Source organism: Phyllostomus discolor, chromosome 2 (genome assembly GCF_004126475.2).
Source record: "Phyllostomus discolor isolate MPI-MPIP mPhyDis1 chromosome 2, mPhyDis1.pri.v3, whole genome shotgun sequence".
Lineage (NCBI taxonomy): Eukaryota > Metazoa > Chordata > Mammalia > Chiroptera > Phyllostomidae > Phyllostomus > Phyllostomus discolor.
This window is the reverse complement of record NC_040904.2, coordinates 190,354,384-190,379,310: the sequence shown is the minus strand read 5'-3', so window position 1 is coordinate 190,379,310 and position 24,927 is coordinate 190,354,384. Positions and strand designations below refer to the sequence as shown.

Genomic DNA, 24,927 nt, shown 5'->3' with positions numbered 1-24,927 from the left:
AGAGAACTCTGCCTGCTGCTCTTCCAAACCCTGGGGTCAGCTTCTCCTTCAGGGCGTCTGCAGCAGGGACGAAGGCTTAGAAGAGAGGCCTGCGTGGGTTCTGGTGAGAGACAGGTGCTGGTTGTATCTTGTTGCTTGCAGGCTTCAGTTGTACTGGCTCTGCTCTATCCAGCTTCGCCTGACTACTGGCCTCGTGACTTTAGGTGGAGCAAAAACAGCTGAACTGGGACTCAATTTTTACCAACTCCTGTAATCAATTGCTTAAGATCAGTGCCTTTAAGAACCCCCTTATTCTACATCATTCCTAGTGATTCTTCTCTGGTAACTTGGTGTTACCTGTCCTTTCCCTCCTGAATATTTTACTTTTTCCAGCAGATTCTGGGAATCTGAATGATTTGTTATTTCAAGAAAGTTATGCTAGATGTCTGTTGGGTAATATTCAATGACCTATCTGGCTACTTACAGCATGTTTCAAGCAAGGAGGCCACTGGAGCTGTGGTGAGAGCCCTGGCTTGGAGTTTCCAGCCTTGATCCCCGGTAAGTCATGTTCCCCTGGACCTGCTGCCACCTCCCTACGGCATGAGCTGGGCTGGATGGGTGCTCAAGACCTTCCAGCTCTGAGTCCAAGGGGACTCAATTCTGACACTCTTCAGTAGCAACGAGGACCATCTTTAACTGTCACGCCCAAGCAATGGCCACGGGCCTTGGCGTAATGACTCTGAATTCTGAGTTCCTAAGGGAGAGCCGCTTTCCTTCTTTTTGGTAATCATAAATTTAGTATCCCGTGGCTCCCTTCTTTTATGAATCTGTTTTGCCCGTCCGTTTATTCATCTGTGTTTATGAACACCACCAAACAGGCCCCTGTAATGAAGACTTCTTGTTTGACTAGCTGCAGTAGGTCTGCAGAAGCTGGCCCTCACTCCTTGCATTATGTGTATGTAAATTTTCAAAAAATGATTTGTGGGGTTAAGAGCATGCGGTAATGTAGACTTCATGAGTGCCTTAGTACAGATTTTGTGTCTTGGTTTCCCTCAAAATTTCCTCACTGTTAGTAACTTACTTATATTCCCTGCCAGAGTGCTTATTTGATGAAATCAGTTTTGAGGACTTCATACCCTGAAATACAGGAGTGCACTTGGGAAAAGAGGTGGGTTTTTGTTGTTGTCATTTGTTTGTTTCTTCCTCTAATATATGAGAAAGGTACATTACAGGTATTACAACCATGCCACTTCCAAGGTTACATAAGCCAGTAGCCCTAGGGGACTGACATGTGCCACTGGTTCTGGGTGGATTTGTGGAATTTATTGAGCTTTGGTATCACCCCTAACAAGGCCCAAAGCAATACCAGGAATCTTCAGAAACTGGGGGTTGTGAGCAAACACTATACAGTGTTTTCTACAGAAATTTACTATACAGTAAATTCTAGATTGAAATTTTTCTCTTCTCAACTTGTTTTTATACCTCAGCTAAACCTAGATATATAGTATTCAGTAGGAAGTTACCTTAAATGTTGACACTAAAGATTGTAGAGTGAAGTAAAATATTTTCATCTTGCAGACTTTTTAGGTGTAAGGTTTTTCTCAATCATTTGAGAATTTCGCTTTTCTTTCCCCCACCCTTTCATCCCTCGGTTAAGAGCTACATAGTGCCCCAGAGATGTCACTGTTCACTCATTTACAAGTAACATTGTACTTCTTGCACACATACAAGGCATTCAGTGTCAGGGCTACAAAAGGGAAGGGTAATCAGATAAATTATTCATGTTTCAGATAAAAAAATCAAAACATTTTTAGCAACTAAAGGTAGTTGGCTCCTAGTGTAACCCTGTGTCTCATGTGGTATGCAGGTGTGTACACACCCACCTGTTACTCTTAGGAACTTGGTCTGCATTGTGTCACCGTGAGGCCTGATGGCATTAATGATGCTGCTACCTTTTATTACATGGTGAGGCACGATCTACCCGAGAGCTTTTGTGAAGCAAGTACTTTTCATTTAGACCCTGGCTGCAGTAACCCTCCTACAAGGTGACAGTCTGCATTTCCTGTGACCTAGCATTTCAGACTCCAGAACCAAAGGAATGAAACTTGTTTTTACATCAACACAGTTTGATGTTTATGCACATAAACTGCAACAATATGACTTGTAAACATCTTCCAAGAAGGTGCTGTAAGTTTCCAGTTGATTTTTGCAACACTTTCAAGATATAACCAGTATAACTATGCGGCACAAAGATGCACGGGCCCCACAGAATGCTAGAAATAACTTACTTCCCTCTTCCATTTATAGACGTGGAAGACTAATACTCAGAGAAAAGCACCTAGACAAATTTGTTTACTAGACTGAAAACATTCCTATTTATGTGTCAGAAAAACAAAACCCAACAGGAGTACTTAAAAATGGCAGTTCAAGTTTTAAGAACGGTTTTGTCAACTAGTCCCACTATGCACAGCCTACCCTTCACATTTATACCTTATTTCCCCTCAGCCTAACCCTTGGTTTACATTTTAGTTGTTAGACCCTAACTAGTCCTTCCAACACTAGTGTACTCACCCCCCAAATCTGCCTGCCTTGAAGACAGATCTGGGCGGGGGGTGACCTTCAGGCCTTCCCAACACTTATACCTCATCTACACCTCCCCCTGAAACACCTGTTCCCACCTGCCACCTTCCATCTTGAGGCAGGTTTACTCCACACGCCCTCTATTCTGGTCACACCTCCGTTTTTCTGCAAGGTCTGTGCCAATGCAGCTCTCCTTGTCTTTACTCACCCAGCCCAATCCTCCTTTTAAATTTTCTTATTATAACTTTCACCTTGCACCACCAACTTAAATGATGACTTCATCTGTGATTCTTATCGTCATCACTCCATCTGCTTGCACTGAAGGTAAATGCTTTATTCCTTCACTGCGTAATTCCTTACTAACAAACTGATGAGACTAACCTTCTAGTCTCTTAAGTCATCATGTCCAGTGTCACTGATAAGCAGAGAAGTCATGAAGATGTACATGGCAAGAATGGAGAACAGACCTTCAGTAACTATTCCTCCTTGTTTTTCCCTACCAGAAGTGTACCACCACAGTGCACCACAGATGTGTACCTGGTCCGTCTTCTTCCTACGCTGTGCTTCCTACGCTGTGTACTTGCTGATCAGTCAGCAGATACTTACCAAGTGCCTTGGGTTTCTACACTGTAGTGTGCATTTGGTGCAGGTGTGAAAGAATGAGGGCTGGCATGAAACTGCTCACAACCCACTGTTTCATGTGAATGACAGGGCACATAAAAGACCTGATAGCTCAGGCTAAGTCCTCTTCGACATGACAGCAGGATAGGTTCCACCACCGCTCCTTTAGCCACTTGGACATTGCTGTTCCCACCAAGTTTATAGCTGCAAAGAGAGGTCCTTTCTCAATTTAAGTATAAACAGGTACCAGTTTTGATTTTATTTCATCGTATGAACACACATGACACATCAACATGAGAAATGCACAATTTAACCATTCAACAGCTTACCTTACTCCAAAAGAACACTATATTCATATTAAACATTTATACAGTCTTTCCACCTAACTTTACAAATGTCCTAAACCATTTCCCAGCATTTCTCACACAGAAGTCTAGTTCTGCTCTTCAAAATCACCATTCTGCATCATCCCAGTAGACTCCAGGGCTTCCCCTGGGTTCGCATGCTGAGGAGAGGCGGCCGCCCCGCTGCCTGCAGACGCCCACGTGCTCCAGCGCGCGCCTCGCAGGCTGCCCTTCAGCATGGGAGTCTTGATTCCAAGAACTGATTATTTGACATTAACAATCAAGGGCTACAGGTTGTAATGTAGGACTACATCACAGTCACAAGAAGGAAGGGGACCATGGCCAAGAGAAATGCCAAACGATGGAGGGCAAATTTCTGCCCAGATATCCCATCTAAACCAAGTCCCCTAACCCTCCGGAAACATACTTAACATTGGAGCTATTGCTTTCATTTCTTAAAAATGTTCAGCAGCTGTGACCAGACTCTGAAAGCAGTGAGCTGTTACACATTTGTGTGTGTGTACACGTAACGCATCAAAAGTTACTGTGTGAAACCTTGAGAAGGTCTGATTACATCCAAAATTTGAAAGTATGAAGAAAAACTAACTCAGATGACTTAACAGAACTTTTTCAACATGGTAACAATGTACTCCCTGTGCAGTTTACACTCTTCCTGCCTTCAATTTAAGCCCACATCACATAGCACGCTACCTGTGCATCAATCACCGGTCACGTTGTTATGATCAAGTCATGTCATTCTATGCTGGTTTTAGCAGTCACCATAGGAAACATTAAGTCACATCCTTGTCAAAAGACTGTCCATTTCTCAAACATAGAAAAACCTGAGATATGAGTCAGCAACTAGCTACACTTACAGTAAAGAACAATGGTAACACCCCACCCCCAATAGAAAATGCTGCTGACGTGAATTAAGGCTTCAAAGGAGGACCATACTGTAGGTGACAAAACCCAAGCCAGGACTTTAAAAGCAGATCTGTACTGTCACTTGTGTACTTGTTTTAATCGCCTACTTTTAACCACCAGGACTGACCCCGCAGCGATAGCAGGTCAAGGACTGAGAGACTGCCACGGTCCCCCCTCAGTATAGTGTGACCCTTCCATGAACACGTAACGGAGTGTACTTTCTGAGAAGAGCTTGGCTCTGGCTCCCCACTCTTCTCAATGAAACAAAATTCAGCCACCTTCTCCTCACCTTCCTAATGTTTGGTTTTGAACATTCCTTGCTCACTAAAGCCTCTCTCAGCCTGATTTTAGCAAATCTAAAAGTCTAAGGAAATTATGGAAATATCACCCTCATCACATGCTAAGGGGAAAAAATAACCATTGAGAAATAAGTTTCCTGCTTCTCCTCAGCAATTTTACAAACTTCTTTAATCTTTCTCCCTCTTGGTAGCTACCCTTAAAAGTCTACTTTATTGTTTTCACAAAAATGTATCTGTGCAATGAAGCAAATGGAAAACATCTGCTCTGGCTGAGAATTTGAAGGTGCTGCTGCTGCTGCTCTGCTCACAATCCAGATAAACTCACATCTGGCTTTAAAGCAAGTTAATCTTCATTTAAAGGATTACCAATCCCATTTTGAAGAATTCTTTGATTTATAAAGAGGGAGGCAGACTTGTTTAGCCTCCCAACCTTAGCTTAAATCATCACCTGCTAGATTCCTGGCTGTTAAATTGAACCCTAGATGGTTTCCCTTCTTTTTCTTCATAAAGCTGAGAAGGAAGGAAAATACCACCTCCATCCAGGCCCAACTGGAAATTTGTGCATAAATGGTTCAAATTGGTCTGAAAAGTGTGACTAGCTACCAACCTATTCACAATGCTGAGAAAACGGGCTCCCGGACGTGGTAGTGGTGAAAGCCCCGACTTTCTGTCTGAGGTACTGGGTTTGCTCTAAAGTAGATCTTGGCAAGGCCCCTAATGGTCTGAACAGGAGAATGATGCTCGAATCACTCAGCTGTCCAGTGATCTTGGATTTGTGCATCAGCTTTGGATGTGATCATTTCTCTTGGATTTACCATTAGGTTCTGTCCCTAGTAGGGTCTACCCACCCGACCCACAAGCTGGCTCAGTCTCAGCGCTAAGGTGCACTATGGAAGGAAGGGACAAAGACTAGTACTGGAGATTTCTGCAGCACAACATGAACACAGGAGGGGATTTTGTCCTCCAACACCAAATAAAACTTGACTTAGTAAGAACAAGAGGATGTGCAATTCACTGCATGGAACTGTTTTATCTGTCTACGGGAACTCGAGCATCTGCCCTTGCACTTGCCTTGAGAGAAGTATTAGCTGGTCTCTCAAATGCAGATGTTGAGAACAATTGCGTTGATCCATCTTTTGCTTTTACACCATAGCTCCATTTTCCAAAAATATATATGTATGTACATATATATATTTCAGATTTACAGGGAATTTTTTGTGTGTGTGAACAAGAAAAAAACTGTCAATGAAGTCCCAAGTGTCCTTCTTCTCAGGAGACCTCAATGATTTCCATGCTGCCCGAGAAGCTAGACTGGCTGCCCACTTTCCCCAGTTCTTCCCGCGACCTGTTGTCTGACATGATGCCCTCGCCAAATTCCATCTGGCAGCTTCTGCGTTTAAACTGCTTTTCAAAGGGGCTCTCTTCATGCCAGCTCCGCCGTGAGTCGGCCCTGTCACTCGGCTTTTGCCGCCTGCGCACGGAATAGACTTGGTCACTGCACGTGGGCAGCTGGCTGCAGCTGTAGGCAGAGTAACTGGCATTGCCTCCGTAGATGGCTGAGGCGGAGTAGAAGTGAGAGGACTCTGTGGCAAAATACCAGCTATTGGTCAAGGAAGGGGTGGAGGTCTGGGGAGCCAAGATATCTGAGTGCCAGCCCTTGAGGCCCAGTCCAGCGGCAGACTTCGCGAGGTGCTGCTGGCTGGTGGAAAGGCCAAAAAGGAAGTTGGTATGGTAGTTGTCCTCCACACTCCCACTTCGATGAAGAGGAGACAAAAAGGACCTTTGGGTGGCACCACTACTGCTGGTTCTTACTGAATGTAATCGCTTGCTCTGGCTGTCTGAAGGCCTGGTAGTCTGCGGCTTCTTAGGGATGTTGGCTTCCTCCTTATCTGGGCTGGTTTCTGGAGTCTGCTCCGACACTTCCTCAACTGGAGAGAACTGGCATAGCTTGTTGGGCCCATCCAGAGTCGTGGAAGGTTTGTAGTAGTCCAGAGTATCTTCCGACGAGGAGAAACCATGCAAGGATGCTGCCATACTGGCTGAGTACGAAACTGATTTGATATCCAGAGAGAAGGAACGCTTGAGCTTATTGCTGTCTTCCAGCTTGTCTGAGGACAGGTGGAGCCCGTTGAGCGCCTGTACCAGTGGGCTGTCCTCTAACAGTGATTGCTGTGCGCTGGGCACACTGGCAGGATGCACAGGCCTTGGCCCTGCTGCCTCTGAGGTAGCAGAGTTGGCGCAGGGTGGACTGAGGGACATCTCGCTTCTCTGTCCACCCTCTGAGGCTGCAGGGACAGGTTCGTGCGGCTTCTCCAGGTGCAGCAGCTTGAGTTTGCTCTTTGGCCCTGATGCTCCAGTCTGGTTCTTAATTTTCTTCTCGTAGTCCAGGAGTTGGCCCAGAAAGTTGAAGTTTGGAGATATAGTAGGTCTCTTTTCTTTCACAAATCTATAAAGAGAGGAAATAAAAAAAAAACAACCCTGGAATTTTATGACTACTCTTTATCTTAAGAATATTAAGTGAATAAATGATAGAGAATTATTAGACATATCCTCCCAAATACCTTTGGAAGATCATTATTTTAATTAGGGAGACACCTCAAGGTAGAGAACAGAAGAGCCTCTGCATTGGGGAGAGCTTTATAACATGTCCCTGGAACATGCTAGAAAGGGGGGGGATGCCAGGTCCCCAAAAGCTCTAGTTTTAGTCTCCTTATTTTCAAGGACCCAAAGCTTCCAATGCAATGGATGAAACGGTTCTCTCCTCACCACCAGCCCCCCGCCACGTGTAGCAGCTCCTTTTCACCTTTGATTTCCCAACATCATGCCTTCTCACAGTCCCCAAAGTGCCTCAAGACACTTCGCATTTCAAATTAATGACCAAAAAAGATGGCCAGAGCATCGAAGCACACATTTCCAAGTTCCTTCTCTTTACTCTCCCCACACAACAGCAACAGTGGCCTGTCCGGGTGTGCCTTAGCACTATGCTAATGCTTTAAATCAAGTAACAGTATTATCTCATTCAGTTCTCAAAACCATGCTATGCCAGGTCGGTATAATTATGCCCATCATATGGGGACCGAAGTCCTTAAGTGACTTGCTCCAAATCACACAGCTACTAAGTGATGGCACTGGGATTCAAAACCAGGTCTAAGGTCTGTTTTTGTCACCATCATGTTAAAGAAGATTCATCAATCAACATTAGCAATAAACAGCTGTTATGTTTCACTGCAGAAATAAAGACACTTAAGAGATAACAGATACACCCTAGCGACCCCTGGCCCTCATGGATACTCTTCAGAAGATGCAGGAGTGAAACTACATGGAAAATTTACATTTGAATAAGGAAAGAGAAAAATAAAAAATAATGTCCTTGTATATCAAGTGACTTAAAGCAACTTAACAAAGCTAGAAATGACTGGCTCAGCTGTAACAAGTATGAACGTGGAGTCCTCATCATAAGACTGTACTTGACATAAGGGTGCCTTTCCTCCTGGCTTCTGCGTGGCGCGCAAGGAACACAGGGAGAAGAGCTGAAGGAGGGATGGTGGGGCTAATGCAGACAGGGAGGACCCATCTCCTCCACCTGCTTCCTCAAATGGAAGCTGTTCAGGCAGCTCATTTCTGTTTTTCCCAATTTGAAAGAAAAAAGTCCCTAAACAGGCCAGCTTCATGCATCTCTATTTATTAATTCCTAATCACATGAAGACTAACCACCTCTATCCAATAAGACACGCAGAGAACCCAGATTCTCCAGTTACAAAAGGAAACCCCAGTCCTTGGCAGGCTGTTGTCACCTGCTTGCCCTCCATTCTGAGAAAGTGGGGAGGGAGAACTCAGTCAAAATCACACACTGCAAAATCTGGGCAACTCCAGAAGTAGGAGACTTTACACAGTGAAAGAGGTCTGACAGTTGTTAGTCTGGAGATATCTGCATGGGTTAGGCTCCTTCCTTACAATGAAAATGACGAAGTTTGAAGCAAAGTAGAAATTCTATGAGTAGTTGCCTGGAGCTTTTTTCCTCATATTTAATTAGAATAAATGATATATTCCCAATTAGGAAAATATATAAATTCACATAACGGGATAGAGATCTGTTTGGATTTGCTGTTCCTGAAACATACAAAGTAGCTGAGGACACACCTGACACATGCAGAGAATTCATGCTAAATTATGAAAATACATCCTTCTCCAATCTTTGGAAAGACATTTAAAAACCCAGTCCCCTGTAAAGAGTGTAACCAGAATAAGCATGACCAGCTTTAATTTGGTTACCCCCCTCACGTCTCGCCATGTTTCAGGGCCCGTGGGGAGGCAGCCACACAGGACATGCTCCTGTCCTCACCTGTAAGCTTCGTCTAAGGACATGTCCATCCGCTTCATGATGTAGGCAATGGCGATGGTGGCGGAGCGAGAGATCCCTGCCAGGCAGTGCACCAGGACACATCCGTTGGAGGCTTTTGCTTTTTCTGTATGAGTCAGATTCAAAAAGGGTCAGTGTCTTTCATCTGACAACTCCAAAGTCCGCCTCATGTATTTCCCTGTCAATATTCTTTTAAGGAGGAAGGGGGAGATGATCTCCCCACCGTTTACATCTAGGACAGTGAAGGTCCAACCATGTCAGTAAGCAGTCTGCCCCTGACTCAGCTTGACTGACTTACGCAGTACTGTCCATCATGTATTTTATGCGTTGTGTTGATGACTTTCCCAGAGTATACATCCTACATTATGATTACATGATTCTACTTGTTTAGTGTAGAAAAATTCAGAAGTACAGAAAAATGTAAAGGAAATAACATCCCAAATCGTAAGATTTAGCTAATACCTTGTTTACTCATGTTGACTGTCACTTCAACTTTTTTCTAGTTAAGAGAGATTGCATTTTTCCCAGTTTTTAGATACAGCTGACATAGGTGTACAAGTAATAATTTGATATGAGATATTAAGTTTTTCTAAATATTCTTCATTTCAAACATGTGACATACATTACTCTTTCAATAGCAGGGAGGCAGACAGACTTAGTCACAGTGGTGTCACTTCAGAACACAAAAAGATGCCAGGTCAAGCTACTTTTAAAATGCTGACTCGTAGAACCTGTAGTATCCCTGTTTTTCATCAGGAGACTTTTCTATATGTCATAGAGTGGCTTAACTTTATTTGCTGAATTTAAGAGGAAAACCAAAACATACTATAAATCAGGTTTAGTATGTCACTTTAGTGAGGACCAAGAGAAGTGTTACCCCTTCCTTGAGATCCAGGAGTTACTGTCTGATTACATGATCTTCACACCCATAACGTGGCGGAATGACTCTCGGGCACTTGTCAGAGCCAAGAGCCAAGAACCAAGGCAATTCAGCAGACAACACTGCCATCTCTCATTGCTGAGGAGCTTCCGCAGCCTTTTTGTGGGGGTGGGCGAGATGATCCCACACGGCCTGGTGGCAGCAGACACTGTACCAGCACTGTGACTGCCTCGATGCTAAACGACTACATGTGTGCTTGCCGTGAGCTGCCGCCCCACAGCTCAGTTCTTCCCTTTTCATTCCTGCTTTAGTGGATGCTGGCGAACGTGTACCAACCTTACATTAAACTTCTTGTGATTAACAGATATCCAAGGAATGGGGCCTGGCAGCTGAATAATGCAAGGCTACTCCAATCTTACCACCTGTTATAAGTATTACAAATCTCTAATGTATACGATTATTCATTATGTACAAGACACGACAGGGCTTTTGAATAGTATGTGAACAACCAAGCAGCTTCCCTTTAAATAGGGAAATCAGACACAATAAAACAAATGAATACAGAGCAACACTGACACTAGTAGGTACTATATAACCTATCACACTAACCTATGTTCTAAAGTCCTGTGCCTTCCTGGGCCTGCACAGTTCCCTTCCTTCTCTCAGCTGCACAGTGATTATTTAGCCTACACTGCTCTTAGGATTTCCCCTTCACCTTGGCCGCTAAGAAGCTCAAAACTAAGCTTTTCAACAGGTAACTGTAATTCAGACTTCACTATACCTCTTATTACTTGGTTCCTGCCCTTTTCTTCCATTGTAATGTGTATTTCTGTGAATATGTGTATCTTTTCATCTCAATCTCCTACTGTAGGCTGCTTTAAATTCTTATTGGAAGTAGCCTGGGTTTAAAATTATTTTAATGTTGACAGTATTTTCTCATTATTTTAAATAATCATCTCAAAACTAGATTACAAGGACCTAGAGGGTCTTGTTTCTAAAATTCCCCGCAAAGGACTTAACACTGGTCACATGGCTGGCTGACTGATACACATTTAAAAAGCAATCTTTATTTTAAAAAACTTGAAAAAGGTTGGAAAAATATTTTTAAAATCATGGTAACAGATGTGTTACGATGTTGAGGTTATAGGTTTCATTTTTCCCTGTTTTACAAATTTCTTGCACATCACACTGTTTTTACAAGTCTTTTGAGGACGTATTTTTAAAAAAGTGATTATACCAGAGTGGGGATCATTACCACATATTTCTTGGCAGAACTGAATGCTAAACTGAGCCTTAAAGCATAGGAAGTAATACACGCAGACCTGGCAGGGAGGAGGGAAATGTGTGCAGGAAAGCTCTATGGGGATAAACTGCCCCGAAACAGTCTGCAGTGGCTGGTGCTCACAAGCTGCGCAGGAAGTAACCAGAGAGGAGGTTTCGCAGGAGGGGAGCAGGTGCTGGAGGGTCTGGGTCTGTAGGCTAAGGACTCCGGGGCAGTTCAGGAGCCTCTGCACTTTCCTGAACGAGGAACAAGACGACATTGAGGGTGGAGACGGGCAATCTTAGAAAAGCCAGTGACAACCACAGCAATTCAGGGGTGAAATCGGTTAACAAAGGCTGAGAAAATGACAGATGTAAAGGGTAAGGGGGAACCAGTGAGGGCACCAAGTTTCAAAGGCTAACAAGAAGGTAGCAATAATGAAGGTTACAGAGTACAGCTCTAAGAAAAAAGGACTCATAATAATTTTTAAAATAGCTACTATTTATTAGCCAGGCACTTTGCAAGGTATTTTACATACACTATCTATTTTAATCCTCACAATATCTCTATGAGGTAGATACATTATCTTCAGTTTCCAGCTCAGGAAACTGAGGAACAGAGAAGTTTTAAGTAACTTACCCAAAATCACTTAAGGCAGGACTGAAATCCAGTTTGGCTCCGAAGCACATGCTATTCACCTCCATGCAAAGTCATGAGTTTGGTGTGGGTGAGGTGGGGCGGCGCCAAGTGAGGAGGGAGCCAGAGACAGTGCAGGTGGCTGGCTGGGCCTGGGGGCGCCCCATGAATCCCCCCAGCATGGACAGGCGGACCACACTCACTGCTGCCTTCGTTAACTACAAATAAAGGCCAGCTCCACAAAAACCTGAGCCCTCCCAAGAAGCCCAGAAACTTACTGAAATTTAAATAATAAAAAACCTACGAGTCTACAAGTTACTAACTCCTGGCACAAGGGTATGCCTCCTAATTATATATTCTGCCATGACGGATCATAGCTTCAAAACGCCCTGCCTAGCAGCCATAGTGAACAAGGGCCTGATTCCTATATTGGGCTGGAGAATTCTCCCTGAATTCTCAACGGGACAAGGATGGTGGCCCTAGTACACAGTGTCAAGCAAGTGAAAATATTTTCAGATACTACAAATAAATTACCTTATATGTTTGTATGTGTGTGTATTTCACCAACTGGGAACACAGTGAAGTTCCTTTTGGATGAATTAAAAGTGGCAGGATGACACCAGCATCTCCCATGAAAGAAGAAAATAAGTCGAGGGCAAAGCTATTCACATTCTCTCTTCAATTAATGCTCCATAAGCTCAGACGTTGCAATGACTTAATGCGATCAGGTTCTCTTAAATAGATTCTGAAATTGCACTTTTGAGCTGAGATCAGAGCCAAATGTCTCTGGATCAAAGCCATAGGCAATGAGCACATTAACCACAACTGTTACCTTTTAAAGAGGCAAAAGCTAAATGATATGCTGAGTATTTCCTAGAAGTACAATGGGGGGATTCATTTTAGGAGTTTTGTTTGTGACTATTTGAATGTGAAATAGCTAAGCTATTTATCTTAAGATGTTTCACAGATGTATCTTAAAGATGAAAACTCTTCGGCCCTGGCCGGGTAGCTCTGTTGGTTAGAGCATCGTCCCAGAGCTCTGAGGCTGTGGTTCGCTCTCCATCAGGGCACATACACAAAAGCAAGCAGTGAATGCATCATAGATAAATGGAACAACAAATTGATGTTTCTCCCCCCTTCCTTTCTAAAATAAATAAATTTTTAAAAAAAAGATGAAAACTCTTGGCAATCTGGAATCTTAAAAAAAGAGAACTATTTCAGAAATACCTAAAGTTCTAAAAACATTATCTCAAAAATTTCCCTGGAAGCCCTGACTGGTGTGGCTCAGCTGATTGAGCACCAAAGGGTCGCTGGGAGTGCGTGAGAGGCAACCACACATTGATGTTTCTCTCCCTCCCTTCCCCTCTCTAAAAGATAAATAAATCTTTAAAAAATAAAAAATTTCCCTCGCAGATGCAAGTATATATAGTGAGAGGCTTAATTTACATAATTTCACTTGTTAAAAGGAATGAGTTCTTTTTTTTTAAAGATCACAGTTAACCAACTCAGAGTATTTAATTACATAGTGTTGAAATTTGTGTGCCTTGTGGGGGAGGAGCAAAAACTCCTCATGCGGAACACTGAGAGTGGACCCTGTTACGCTGCTCAAGAGCAGCAATGTCTCTCCTGCTCCCCACTCCCCACAACACCACGCTGCACACACACAGCACCAACTGACTGCAGCAGGCCGGACCCTGCGGCACCCACATGGCGCGACAGCACCTGAAGCTGGGAGTCGGGCGGGGGTGGAGTGGCTCCAGGACTGACATCATGGCACCAGTCAGATCGTGTCACAACTAACGCCAAAGAAATGAGCAACAGGGTGTGTGTGAGTGTGTGTGTGAGTGCGAGAGAATTTTACTAGATCCACCACTACTTGAAATTACTGGCACATGGACTAAGGCTCAGAAATCTTGTGACACAAAGACTTTGAATGTAACAGGATTTGACTTTTCTCTGGGAAAAACATAGCAGCAAGGCAAAATGGTTTAAGGAAAGCCACCCAAGTCTCCAAAGTATTCTATAGGACTTGAAAAAGTGGGTGAGAGATGCAACCCCGAAAGTCTGATTTTTGAACACTTGCAGACACCCGACCACAGGTCCTATCAGGCTTAACCCGGGCAGTGTTCAGTCAGCTAGAATGTCACACGGCCAGTGCCCTGGGGAGCGTGTGGCACACACATGTCACCCTGGCCACTAGATGAGATGAGCAGCATCGTGTGTTGTCCTCAGACTTTTGATGTCTCTGAAACAGGCTTCCTTCTCTAAAGAAAAGGAGAGGGAGGGAGGGAGGGAGGGAGAGGGCACACCTACACCAGAGGACTTCTAACATTACTTGAGCTGCTTACCAATGAAATCAACAGATCTGTCCAACCACGGCAAGATTTTCTCACAGAAGCTGTCATTCACAGGCACCCGCAGGAAGTGAGACTCGGGGATGAAGTCAGGCTTCGGGCAGGTATTGCTGGCGTTTAACACGTAACCAATCCCATTCTGTTGCATCAGCTCCTGTGGAGGGAAAGAGTAATTAAAATGACTAATAGCATACGAGCACAGTTAACAGGGCTAATTAACAGGGCTGAGTGCTTCGTCCACACTTTGGATTTCATCAGGTCCACACAACCTCCAACTCCCCCAGCGTCGCATGGACACGCGCCCTCCGTGCTGCTGCTCTCGCTGCTCCTGTGCTTAGCAGGTCCTGTTCCTCTTCTGCTCTAAGTTAACCTCGCTGTGAACTCTTCCCTGCTGCTCATAATTAACCATTGCATTCTCTGTCCCTCCAAAGCACTCTGTTCACACTATTAGCAAAGCATGTAGCATACTATGTTATAATTAGCAGATAATTCTTGTCTGCGCTATTAAGCAGTGAAGTATGAGCTCTTGGACTGATTCTTGCTTGTTTTTCTACCTTCAGCACCAGACACACAGCTGCGTTCAATACGTGTTTCTTCAGCTACGCCCGTCTACCACCTCCCAGGCAAGCCTCCACGACCCGCTGCATTTAGTCATCCATTGCTGCCTCTCAGGAAGTGTTCTAAACCTGAAATAATTCTCTTAAAGCAACTCTGGTCACTTCTTCCTGTTCTTGTAATGCTGCCTCCTCTATAAATCTTTTCCAAAGACCTGAAAGACAGCAATTTTCTTCCTTTTTTACCCTCCTAAAATTTGCCAATTCCCTAATCCCTTCATCTACCACATATGGCACAATAGACTTTATTATAGATAAGCTGCAACCCCATCTCCACTGTGAGATGCCAGGGTCAAGAAATAGCCTTTGGAACTAGGGGAGCTTCTGACAGTGACCGACCTGTAGCTGTGCCCAAGCCCCAGTCCTCTGATTACCTTGGAGGTTTCTGTGAGACTAATAATCAGGTGGCAAAGACCTTAATGGTGTTTACTACTACAGCTTTTAAACCCTGTGCTTGTAGCAAAGGTCACGTCTGCTTTTCTATGCTGAGATCACCTACTACCGTATCTCCCACGTAAGAACAGGGTCAGGCGAGACTGACTCAACACCAGGTGTCTATCTGAGGAGACTTATCTGAGTCTTATCCCCCACCTCCATCTGTCGCCTCCCCTGCAGGCAGCAGGCACCACAGAGCTGGCCTTTCTGCCACGTGTACTCGGAGAGCTGCTGTGGCAGGCTGGGGACGGTTACAGAGCACACGTTCCCTGGCCTCACACTGCCTGCTGCCACCGCCACGCTGCACTGTGACGCCGCACAGGCAGCAAACGTGGAGAGGGGCAGTCCTGACCTAATTTAAGAAACATCAATAATGCAAGCTTATAACACTGTTTATATCTCAAAAGTATTCTTCACTTATAAAGCAAGGTACTAAAAAAGATGCATTTAAATACTAGCTTTATGTAAATGGCAAAGGGGGAGGGAAAGAGACATTGAAGTGTTGAAATGGAGTGATAATAGAATAACTGAAACAAACTGAGAAAGAAATGGAATAATTTTACTTGATTTATAAAAATTTTACTTTCAGAAAATCTATTTACTAAATCAATGTATCCAGGTGGTACCTGAAAATTCTTTTTGTAATAGCATGGGACTTAATAAAACACAGTCAATTTTAAAAACAAAAAAGCAAACAAAAATTCTAAAATGTCACCATATAAAATTTAAATATGATTTGGCTACTGAATTAAATACCACAAATAAGTACTCTCTCATCTGGATTTGTAATTACTACATCTGTGGAAAAAATCAGTTAAAGGAGAAAATGACATATATGTACTTGAAACATTTTAACTCAAAACCAAAATAGTGCATTAATCTGCTAACTTCTGGTGCAGGAGGGAGCATGGCTTTTATTTTCACGGGTTTGCTGACTGGAGTTCATAGGCAAGTCACAACCAAATGCATCTACCACGTCTATTTCCATTTCTCTAATGGTCAAGAACTTGTGAAATGGTATCAGAACAGAATCTTTCTAGATCGTAACTGTCTCCGAAGTATTTTATAGTTGCCTTCCTCCTACCTAAGTTAGACAGAAAAAAAAATGTAATGTAATGTGTCCTTCCTGAACCTTTTGAAAACATTTCATTTAGGTCACAGAAAAACAACTCTCTTCCCGCATTCATATTTCACTGGTGTAGGTAATACTTTAATGAATGTACATAACTGTAAAAACAAGCGCACTGGCCTAAACAGGTTTGAGAACAAGCGCACTCCCTCTGGCAGTGGTGACGGTGGACGTGCTGCAGCCAGGAGCCCCGTGCGCCCTGAGACGGGTGCTCGCCCGCCGAGGGCATCAGGGCAGAGGCGGCGAGTGGCTCGGAAGTCAGTTACGGTTCCTGCTGAGGTTTCACATAACTGTTCACTCACTCCATCTCCTGATCGTCCTCACGTGCACACAAGTGGCTGAGAGGGCATCTCCGTGAACGTTTCCAACAATGGAACTGCGTCGGCACCACAGTTATGAAGAATGGGTCTAACTATGTTATAAAATAGTGGTTGCTTTTATTCACAGATGGATCTCAATGACTTCTTGCTCAATTCTGAAGATATTTATGTTATTCATTCAGTTGTTTCAGTATATTGTGTAAAACATACACTACTGAATATTACCTAACTTCCCCCAGCTTCAGCTTTCTCACCTGTAAAACAGGTGATATACAATGTTATATGCCAGTTATATTTCAATTAAAAAGCTTAGAAATCATATGATATATGAATTATACTCAGTAAAGCTGTTATAATGTATATTTTTCACTAATTCCCCCCAAAAGCCTATAATGTATATTTTTCACTAATTCAAACTGTCCTCTCTCCTAACTGGCTCTAAGTAGGGAAATTACACTGAACAGAGCAAGCTGGAAATAAAAAAGGCTTCATGTGGTAAGATACAACAGATTATCCCCTAACATTGTTTAAAAATGGATTCTGGTTTCAATATACAATTAAGAAAACTTTTAAAAATAATTATCTGTGAATCAAAAATGTCTTAATTTTATTATGATTTTCATGCACTATTTTTCCCATTAAGCTTCTTTCTCCTAAACCTAAATACACTTTCCCCTGTAGTTGAACTGATTTTTAAATATGGACTCTATGATCTGTTGATGTACACTGTGGAGTAACACACGGAATACAGATTAATATATAGCCCTAATAAAACTGCTGTATTTGGTCAAGCCTCCCATGTCCAGCTATGCTGAAAACAGAGATCCTGTAAAATCACCACAGGCACTGCAACTCTAGATAATGGAATTCTAATTTTTCTTTTGGAAGTCAATTCAATGAATGATTTTGCATTTGCCACTCCTTTTGCCTTCAAAAGTGACCTTAACTTCTACTTCCTCCACCTGGCCTTCCTCAACCAACCACACTCACAGTATGTCCGTACCACTTACCCTACATTCTGGTACAGTCCACCTTGTGATGCCAGTAATGAGTATCCCTAGAAACCAGGCACTGGACTTGGTGCTTGGCATATGTCATTTCATCTGAACCTCACGTGAACACTAAGAGGCAGGCATCATTATGGTTTGCAGGTGAAAAAACCAAGATTCAGTAATGTGGCTAGAGTGATATGGACAGTAAGGTGGAGCCCTGGGATGCAACACTGCCCACTCCGGCTCCCAGCCACTACGCCACGCTGCCTCAGCGTCGGGAGTTAGACCGTTAGTCACCCGGTCCTGTGAACTGCTGGTCAGTGAACACGTCCGGTCTAACCAATTTGTGCACTGTGGGGTGTTCTATACACAGTAGACACTGAATAAAGGCTGTATTTTTACCGATAATTTTGAGGACCTTTGACTTCCTAGGCCACAGGGAAACCCTGAAAGCAGCATATACTGTGTCTAGGCTACTGCCTAACTCTTATAAGAAAACGACAGAGAAAGAAGCAGTAGTCCCTGTGGCGGGCAGACCGGTAAGGCAGCACAGCGACGCCAATTTTGCACACTAAGAGACTGAAACCAGGAGCTACGCAAAGAGCGCCGGCAGCACACTGTTTACAATGGGGAAAGGGGAACCGCAGAACTACTTTAGCAAGGAGGCTGGAGTGGCTCACCAGATCCAGTTCTGGCTCAGTCACTACTCAAAATGGGTAATTCCATCGTACACTTTGTGTATTTAAGTGTGAAACAAAAGTCCCTATTTGAAATTTTAAGTGATAAGGGAGAAAACTGATCAAAAACTTTGGTCCTTCACACGGTACCTAGAAATTCTTGCTCAGACCCCACTCAGTTCCGATGTGAACTGGGCACCAGCAAACCACTTGCAGGGGAATAAGCTGTTCCTGTTCCAGCTCGAGTACAAAGGCTAGAGGACAAAGAGCAGGCTGAGAAACAAAAGTACAGTTGTGAGGGAGACAGAAAATAAAAGTGTTCTTTTTGCTATCAGTGACTTCCTATGGCCTTTTACACACAGCCATGTCTCGGAAACATAAGTAAAAACTAGCACACATGGGGAGTACTGACCTGCACTGTCCAGGGTGGTAGCCACAAGCCTCACGTGGCTGCTGAGCACCTGAGATGTGGCTCATCCACACCGAGATGTGCAGTAACTATCAAGTACACACCAGGTTTCAAAGACTTGCAACAAAAAATGTAAAATAATTCAATAATTCTTATGTTGATTACATGTGAAAATAATATTCTAAATATGTTGTGATACATGAAATGTTATTAAAATTAATTCCACCTGTTTCCTTTTACTTGCTTAAGAAGGCTACTGGAAAATTTGAAGTCACCTATGTGGCTTGCATTATATTTCTCTTTGACAGTGCTGGTATAAAATATGATATGGAGCCCTGGCTAGTGTGGCTCAGTGGATTGAGCATCATCAGCCTGTGAACTGAAGGGTGGCAGGTTCAATTCCCAATCAGGGCAAATGCCTGGGTTGCAGACCAGGTCCCTGGTTGGGGCGTGCAAGAGGCAACTGAACAATGTTTCTCTCCCTCTCTTTCTCCTTCCCCTCCCCTCTCTTGGAAAATAAATTAAAAAAAAAATGATATGGAAAAAGCAGGGAACAAAAGAGATTCAACTGATTGAATCTCAGTTGCGATTCAATAGACTGTTAAAATTTCTTAGTCCTTCACAACAGCTTATTCTAGAAAGCTCCTCTTTCCAGAAGATGGGCGCTTCTGGTTTCACACAGGACTTAAAGCCAGAGTAGGCCTGGTTTTGAGTCGAATCTCTGTCACTCACCAGCTTTGAAGCCAAGGACTTCCTAGCCACAGTGTCTTGGGTAAATGACTTAACTCTGGGCCAACCTATCTCCTAATGCTATTATGAGGGCTAAATGAATTAATATAAAGAGGCTAGCATTTTAAATGGTAAATATTACAATCCTCCCAAGGAAATTTCTGTTAACATATTTTGGTGTCACTTTATTTTTTTAAAGATTTTATTTATTTATTTTTAGAGAGAGGGGGAAGGGAGGGAGAAAAAGAGGGAGAGACACGTCAATGTGTGGTTGCCTCTTGTGTGCCCCCAACTGGGGACCTGGCCCACAACCCAAGCATGTGCCCTGACCGGGAATCAAACTGGCAACGTCCTAGTGTTTCACAGGCTGGCACTCGATCCACACCAGCCAGGGCTTTTTTTTTTTTTTAAAGGACTAATAAAATTAGTGGTCTTGTGGGTGTTGTTTTTAAAGATTTTAGCTTCTAGATTTTAATCAAAAGGAATGTACTATTAGGGAAGATTATAAAATCTTCATCTTTGAAGAACTTCCAGAAGCATATTATTTTCCTGGGAAGTTTAAGTCAGAGAGAAGAGCTGAGCAGGAAGATCAGTTTATACTATCTGTGAGAGAGAGGCCAATCTGTTTCCAAAACTCATCATCAGGAAATTCATCTGACATCTCTGGAATACCGATTTCCTCATTTATAGAATGACGGATGACTAAATGATCTCCGAAATCCTCTATCACTACGATTCTTCTCAACACTGAATCTGGAGGCTGGGTGTAAATTTTCCATGTATCAGTTTCAAAGCTGTCCAGCCTACCAGTGCATTCCTATTTTTCACTATTCCCCAGCCTACATGTTCTAATAAAGAAGCTTTCTGACAACATTCCATAATAACTCCTTGCCCAGGTTCTTTCACCCGTGAACTTCCACAAACTCATTCTTCCCCCACAACCTCTTCTTCCCAATGTATCTATGTATGTGCCCACTTTGGTAAATGGTCTCCCTCAACTCCAGGCTCAGGTTTAACTGCTCTCACCTTGAGGGCACTCATAAGGTTGTTAACTGACACATTTGCAAAAGGTATGTAGCAAAATGAATGTGCCATTTAATTTAATGTTAAACGTAACCAAAATGACCTGTAACAATATTTGTGAACTTGCATCCTGGCTGACTGGTTAAGTTTTACTGGGGTAACTGTGCACAGGATCCCTAGCTAGGAATTTTAGCTTATTTTCTGATCTGAGGATTAAAGTATCTCCAGCTTTGCCCGAGGGAGGCATGTGACTTTTAGAAATCAATTTTGCTTTCTGTGACATAGTTTGCTTATCTCTAAAAGAGAATTAATAATCATCACATGCTCAAAGGTGACCTCACCAGAAAGACTCCTACAAGCTTAAGCTATCACATTTCAAACAAGCAGCTCCCGAGGTAAGAGCTGATATATTAACAACAGCGTCAAGGCAGGAGTTTTGAGAACAAAAAAGAAAAAAATATGAATGTCTCACTGCATCTCAGTGATAGATAATTCTTCCCACCCCCCACCCCCTGAAAAGCCAGCTTCCCCCTTGCGAGAACGAGCCAATGGGGATGCTTCTTTTATAGCCAGCACAATTCTTTCAGTTCTTCAAGGAGAAAATGTTAAGGTGCTGCCTTGTTTAGGAAAGCAGCACTTGTAAATCACCAACAGCTGAATTAATATCTTTGATTGCTTTTTCAACTAAAGGTGATATAAATTAGAGGTTTTAAAGAAAAACGACCTTTCTGGGCACTGAGAGCATCGTTTTCTAGCATGACTGGTTAAGAGGATATGAGCTGGGGAAGCAGAAAGATTTCAGTTCTCCTACTATTGTCATGCTTGTACCGTCACACACAACAACAGCCTCAACAACCAGGGTCCTCTGCTGCGCATACCTCGTGTAGCCCATGTCCCTTCCAGCCAGAATCCATGCTGTTCCCTCTTCTTTCTCAACCAAACTGCTCCAATGAGCTTCCGACAGTGTGACCTGCAGTGTACACTCTTATCCCTGTCCTCATTATCTTTTTACTGCTGCCCCTCCCCTCCAGCCAGCAATCAGCATGAAGTCTGTCCTCAATCCAGGCCCAACCCCAGTCCGTTTCCAGTGTGCTGCTGTAAACAAATGCATTTATTAACATGAGGTTGGGAAGCATGAGCCTTCCTGAGTGTGCCCAATTATTAAAATAGAACAACGAATACACTAAGAAAATAAGGCTAAACTTCTGAAAAATCCTATCCCATTCTAGGTCTCTTGGACCTATGAGGAGCAAGCAGATATGACAACAGTTTAGGTTTCCTGTCGCCATTATTACAACCAAACAAAACAGCGCTCCAAAAGACAATGCAAGTGCTCACTGGGGAGTCACCCTGAGGACAGTGAACGTCCTTCCTGGGAGCCAGGTGTGTTTGAAATGACAGCGGACAAGTGATCGCTATTTTTCCAGCTACTAACAATAAATCCTGCAATGAAGGACATTTTCAAAGCACCCACCTTGTTGAGGACATCTCGCTGGCAGCCAAGATAAAGATTGGGAAGAATTCGCGTTGGCCCAATGTTGGCAACAGGTAAGCAAGGCTGAGAAATGCACGTAGGAACCAGGGTGGATTTTCCTTCACAGAGGCCAGGGAAACAACGGGAGAACTCGGCAAACCCACCTAAGGACAGACAGGACAAAGTTAGGCCAGGCACAAAGGTGAATGAATATTAGCCTCTGTGAACTACTCCAATGAAATTGTTTAAAAAGAAAAGTCATCGTGGGGACGTGAAGTACAGCATAGGGAATACAGTCAGTAACATTCTAATTAACTATGTATAGTGTATGATGGGTGCGAGGTTTGTGGGGATGACCACTTAGTAAGTTATATAACGTCTGATCACTGGGGTGTACACCTGAAACTGATATACTGCTGCGTGTCAGCTTTAATTGAAAAATTTTAAAACTGATATAAAATAAAAGGAAAAATCAAATGTGGTACAACTGAGACTAATACAAAAGACATTGAATGTAAACTATAATTTAAAATAAAATAAAAAGGAGAAATTATTAGGAAAATATATAGATATATTTATTTTTATCTTACCCTTTCCAATATCAAATCTTATGTTTTATAATTTTCATAATATGTAAGTACAGCAGTACATGAATGCAACTTATAAGCAAGTACATTTTAAAAGAAGAAAAAAGAAATATGAAATCCCATCGACGCACATGCACACACCACTCTTCCTGCCTGCACTGCTGACTGCTGCATCTGACACACGACCCAGCGCCAAGTCTTGGCTTGTGGGGCCACAGCAGGGACTCGCAGGCCTGGAGGGCCCTGATCCAAGATGACTCTTCCCTTCCTCACTCTCTGCACATGTCCTGCAACATCTGCTCCCCACTCCCCGAGCCCCCACCCGTGAGTGTTCGTTGTGGAATGTAAAGAGGATTCGAGGTAAGGAGCAAGTAACCAAGGCAAGACAATTATCCACAGAAGCAAAATGTGGACATAAAAAATGTGAACTGGGGTCAGACAACATTTCTTCAAAATAGAATGTTGATCAAGTTAAAAATCTGCCTGGAATTAAGTTTAAATCTTCCTACTGTGGAGATTTTTCATGGCAAAGGTATTAGAAACATACTCAGCTCTACGTACAAATCTTGTCTATGTCAAGTCCTGGATTCCCCAGGCAGGCAGTTAGTCATGGGCCCCCTAGTTGCTACCGAGTCCTGGGGTCTCCTGTTCACTTTGCAGAGCACTGTAAGACGTGCTGACAGACCCTAACTGGTTAGGGTACGTGCAGCTTTGTGGCAAGATTCCTGGACTCGGATGATTTCCCTTTTTTCTAGTCCTGTTCTTACAACGACCTGCTCCATGACCTTAATTAAGTCACAATCTTGCCCTTTCTTAACAAGGAAAACTATCCAGCCACAGAGGCACTCTCAGTTCCTCTGAGGGTGGACAAAAGGAGAATGTGTAAGGTTTTCGCTGGGTTTCCAATCTAAATATTCCTTGCTCTCTAAATCCAAACCCAGCAACCAAAAAGATTCTGATAAATTGTCAGATAAATGTCTTGCTATCCAAACCTTCACTACTCACTAAGTTCAAACTCAGGAGCCAAAGATATTTGGATCATAGAAAATACTTATATATTTTAATACTATTTAATTAAAAAAAACTAACATGTTAAGTCTAATTAGAAGGCAGGGCGGGCAGCCCCACTTTTACCTCTTTAATCAAGCCTTAAACAAGACCTTAAAACCTCATTAAATATTTATGAGATCCATAAAGCCATCTCCTTGAGTTACATTCTATTAGTGTTCAGTCCCCTTCCAGAAGGCATACAAAATATGACCTCAAAAACTGCAAAAGTGTGGGGAGAGGGAGAGAGTGCCATCTCACATTATCCCTTGGATTATGTTCAACTCAAGCATAACCTGTTAGACTCCCGTGTCTACTGCCTGTGCTCTGTATAGGTGCCACAACTCAGCCAGCTAGGATGGCAGGAAGTCAGTGATAACTAGGCCACCTACAAAATGTAGAAGTGTGCATTCCTAGCCTTCCCCCTAAGTGTCTGCACTGTTTTCACAGAAGCAATTTGCTTACTCAAGTTGTTGAGGTAACTGGATAGGGAGACTGGGTGGTGCCGTTACAGAAATCCCCAATTCCTCTGTGTGACAGACGAGGCCTCAGGATCTGTACCTGCACATTTTCATGAAACCATTTCCAACCAGGATCTCCAGCTACACAAAACTCATTACTTCACACTGTCATGCTCTCCACTCATCCAGGAACACCACCCCCCACTCCTCCACAGCATACAAACCACACTCGAGCCCCGGGGCCGAGCAGCAGAGAAGGAAGAACACTGGGCTCCTAAACCCAAGTTCACATCCTGGCTGCACCACGTTCTGGTAGCCTGAGTTGGGCAAGTTATTTAAGCCCTCTGGTTATTAGCCTTCTTATCTACAAACAGGGATAATGGTCATAGCCACTGCACTGACCTGCCAAAAGCATTAAATTAGTGAATACATCTGAGTGCTTTGTGCTTGGCACACAGTAAGCACTCTAACAGGCATCAGTAATGATTACTTCAATGCAGTGATCATACATTTAGGACACAGCCTTACCTGTGAGGCCTTCATCCAACCTTTATCTACACCTAGTTGTTTTAATTTCACTGTGTTACGATTCACCAGAGACACAAAGTGGGCAGGGGGCGGGGGGAAGCAATCCTTCTAAGGTTACATTTCTCAACTGTGCTCCAGAGCACTGGTGCCCCGCAGGAAGTTGACTGACGAGATACTGGTCCAAAAAGTAAGACAAATACAGCATATCGCATGTCCCCAGGAGTGTCACAGCACACATTAGCATATTAAAGGATATTAAAGGCT

General features: G+C 43.3%; 1 protein-coding gene across 2 annotated transcripts in view; it reads right to left on the bottom strand.

Moving 5' to 3' along the window:
- Positions 1-3,408: 3,408 nt before the first annotated feature.
- The window catches only part of DUSP16 (dual specificity phosphatase 16), a 77,852-nt gene continuing 56,333 nt past the window's right edge, over positions 3,409-24,927 (bottom strand). For both annotated transcript variants that reach the window (XM_028533464.2, XM_028533465.2), the window contains 4 exons: positions 22,041-22,204; positions 14,233-14,392; positions 9,090-9,213; positions 3,409-7,193 (listed from right to left, as the gene is read on the bottom strand). In XM_028533464.2, the coding sequence (XP_028389265.1) occupies positions 6,017-7,193; positions 9,090-9,213; positions 14,233-14,392; positions 22,041-22,204 (1,625 nt within the window). In that variant the 3' untranslated portion in view covers positions 3,409-6,016. The remainder of the gene's footprint in view (positions 7,194-9,089; positions 9,214-14,232; positions 14,393-22,040; positions 22,205-24,927) is intronic.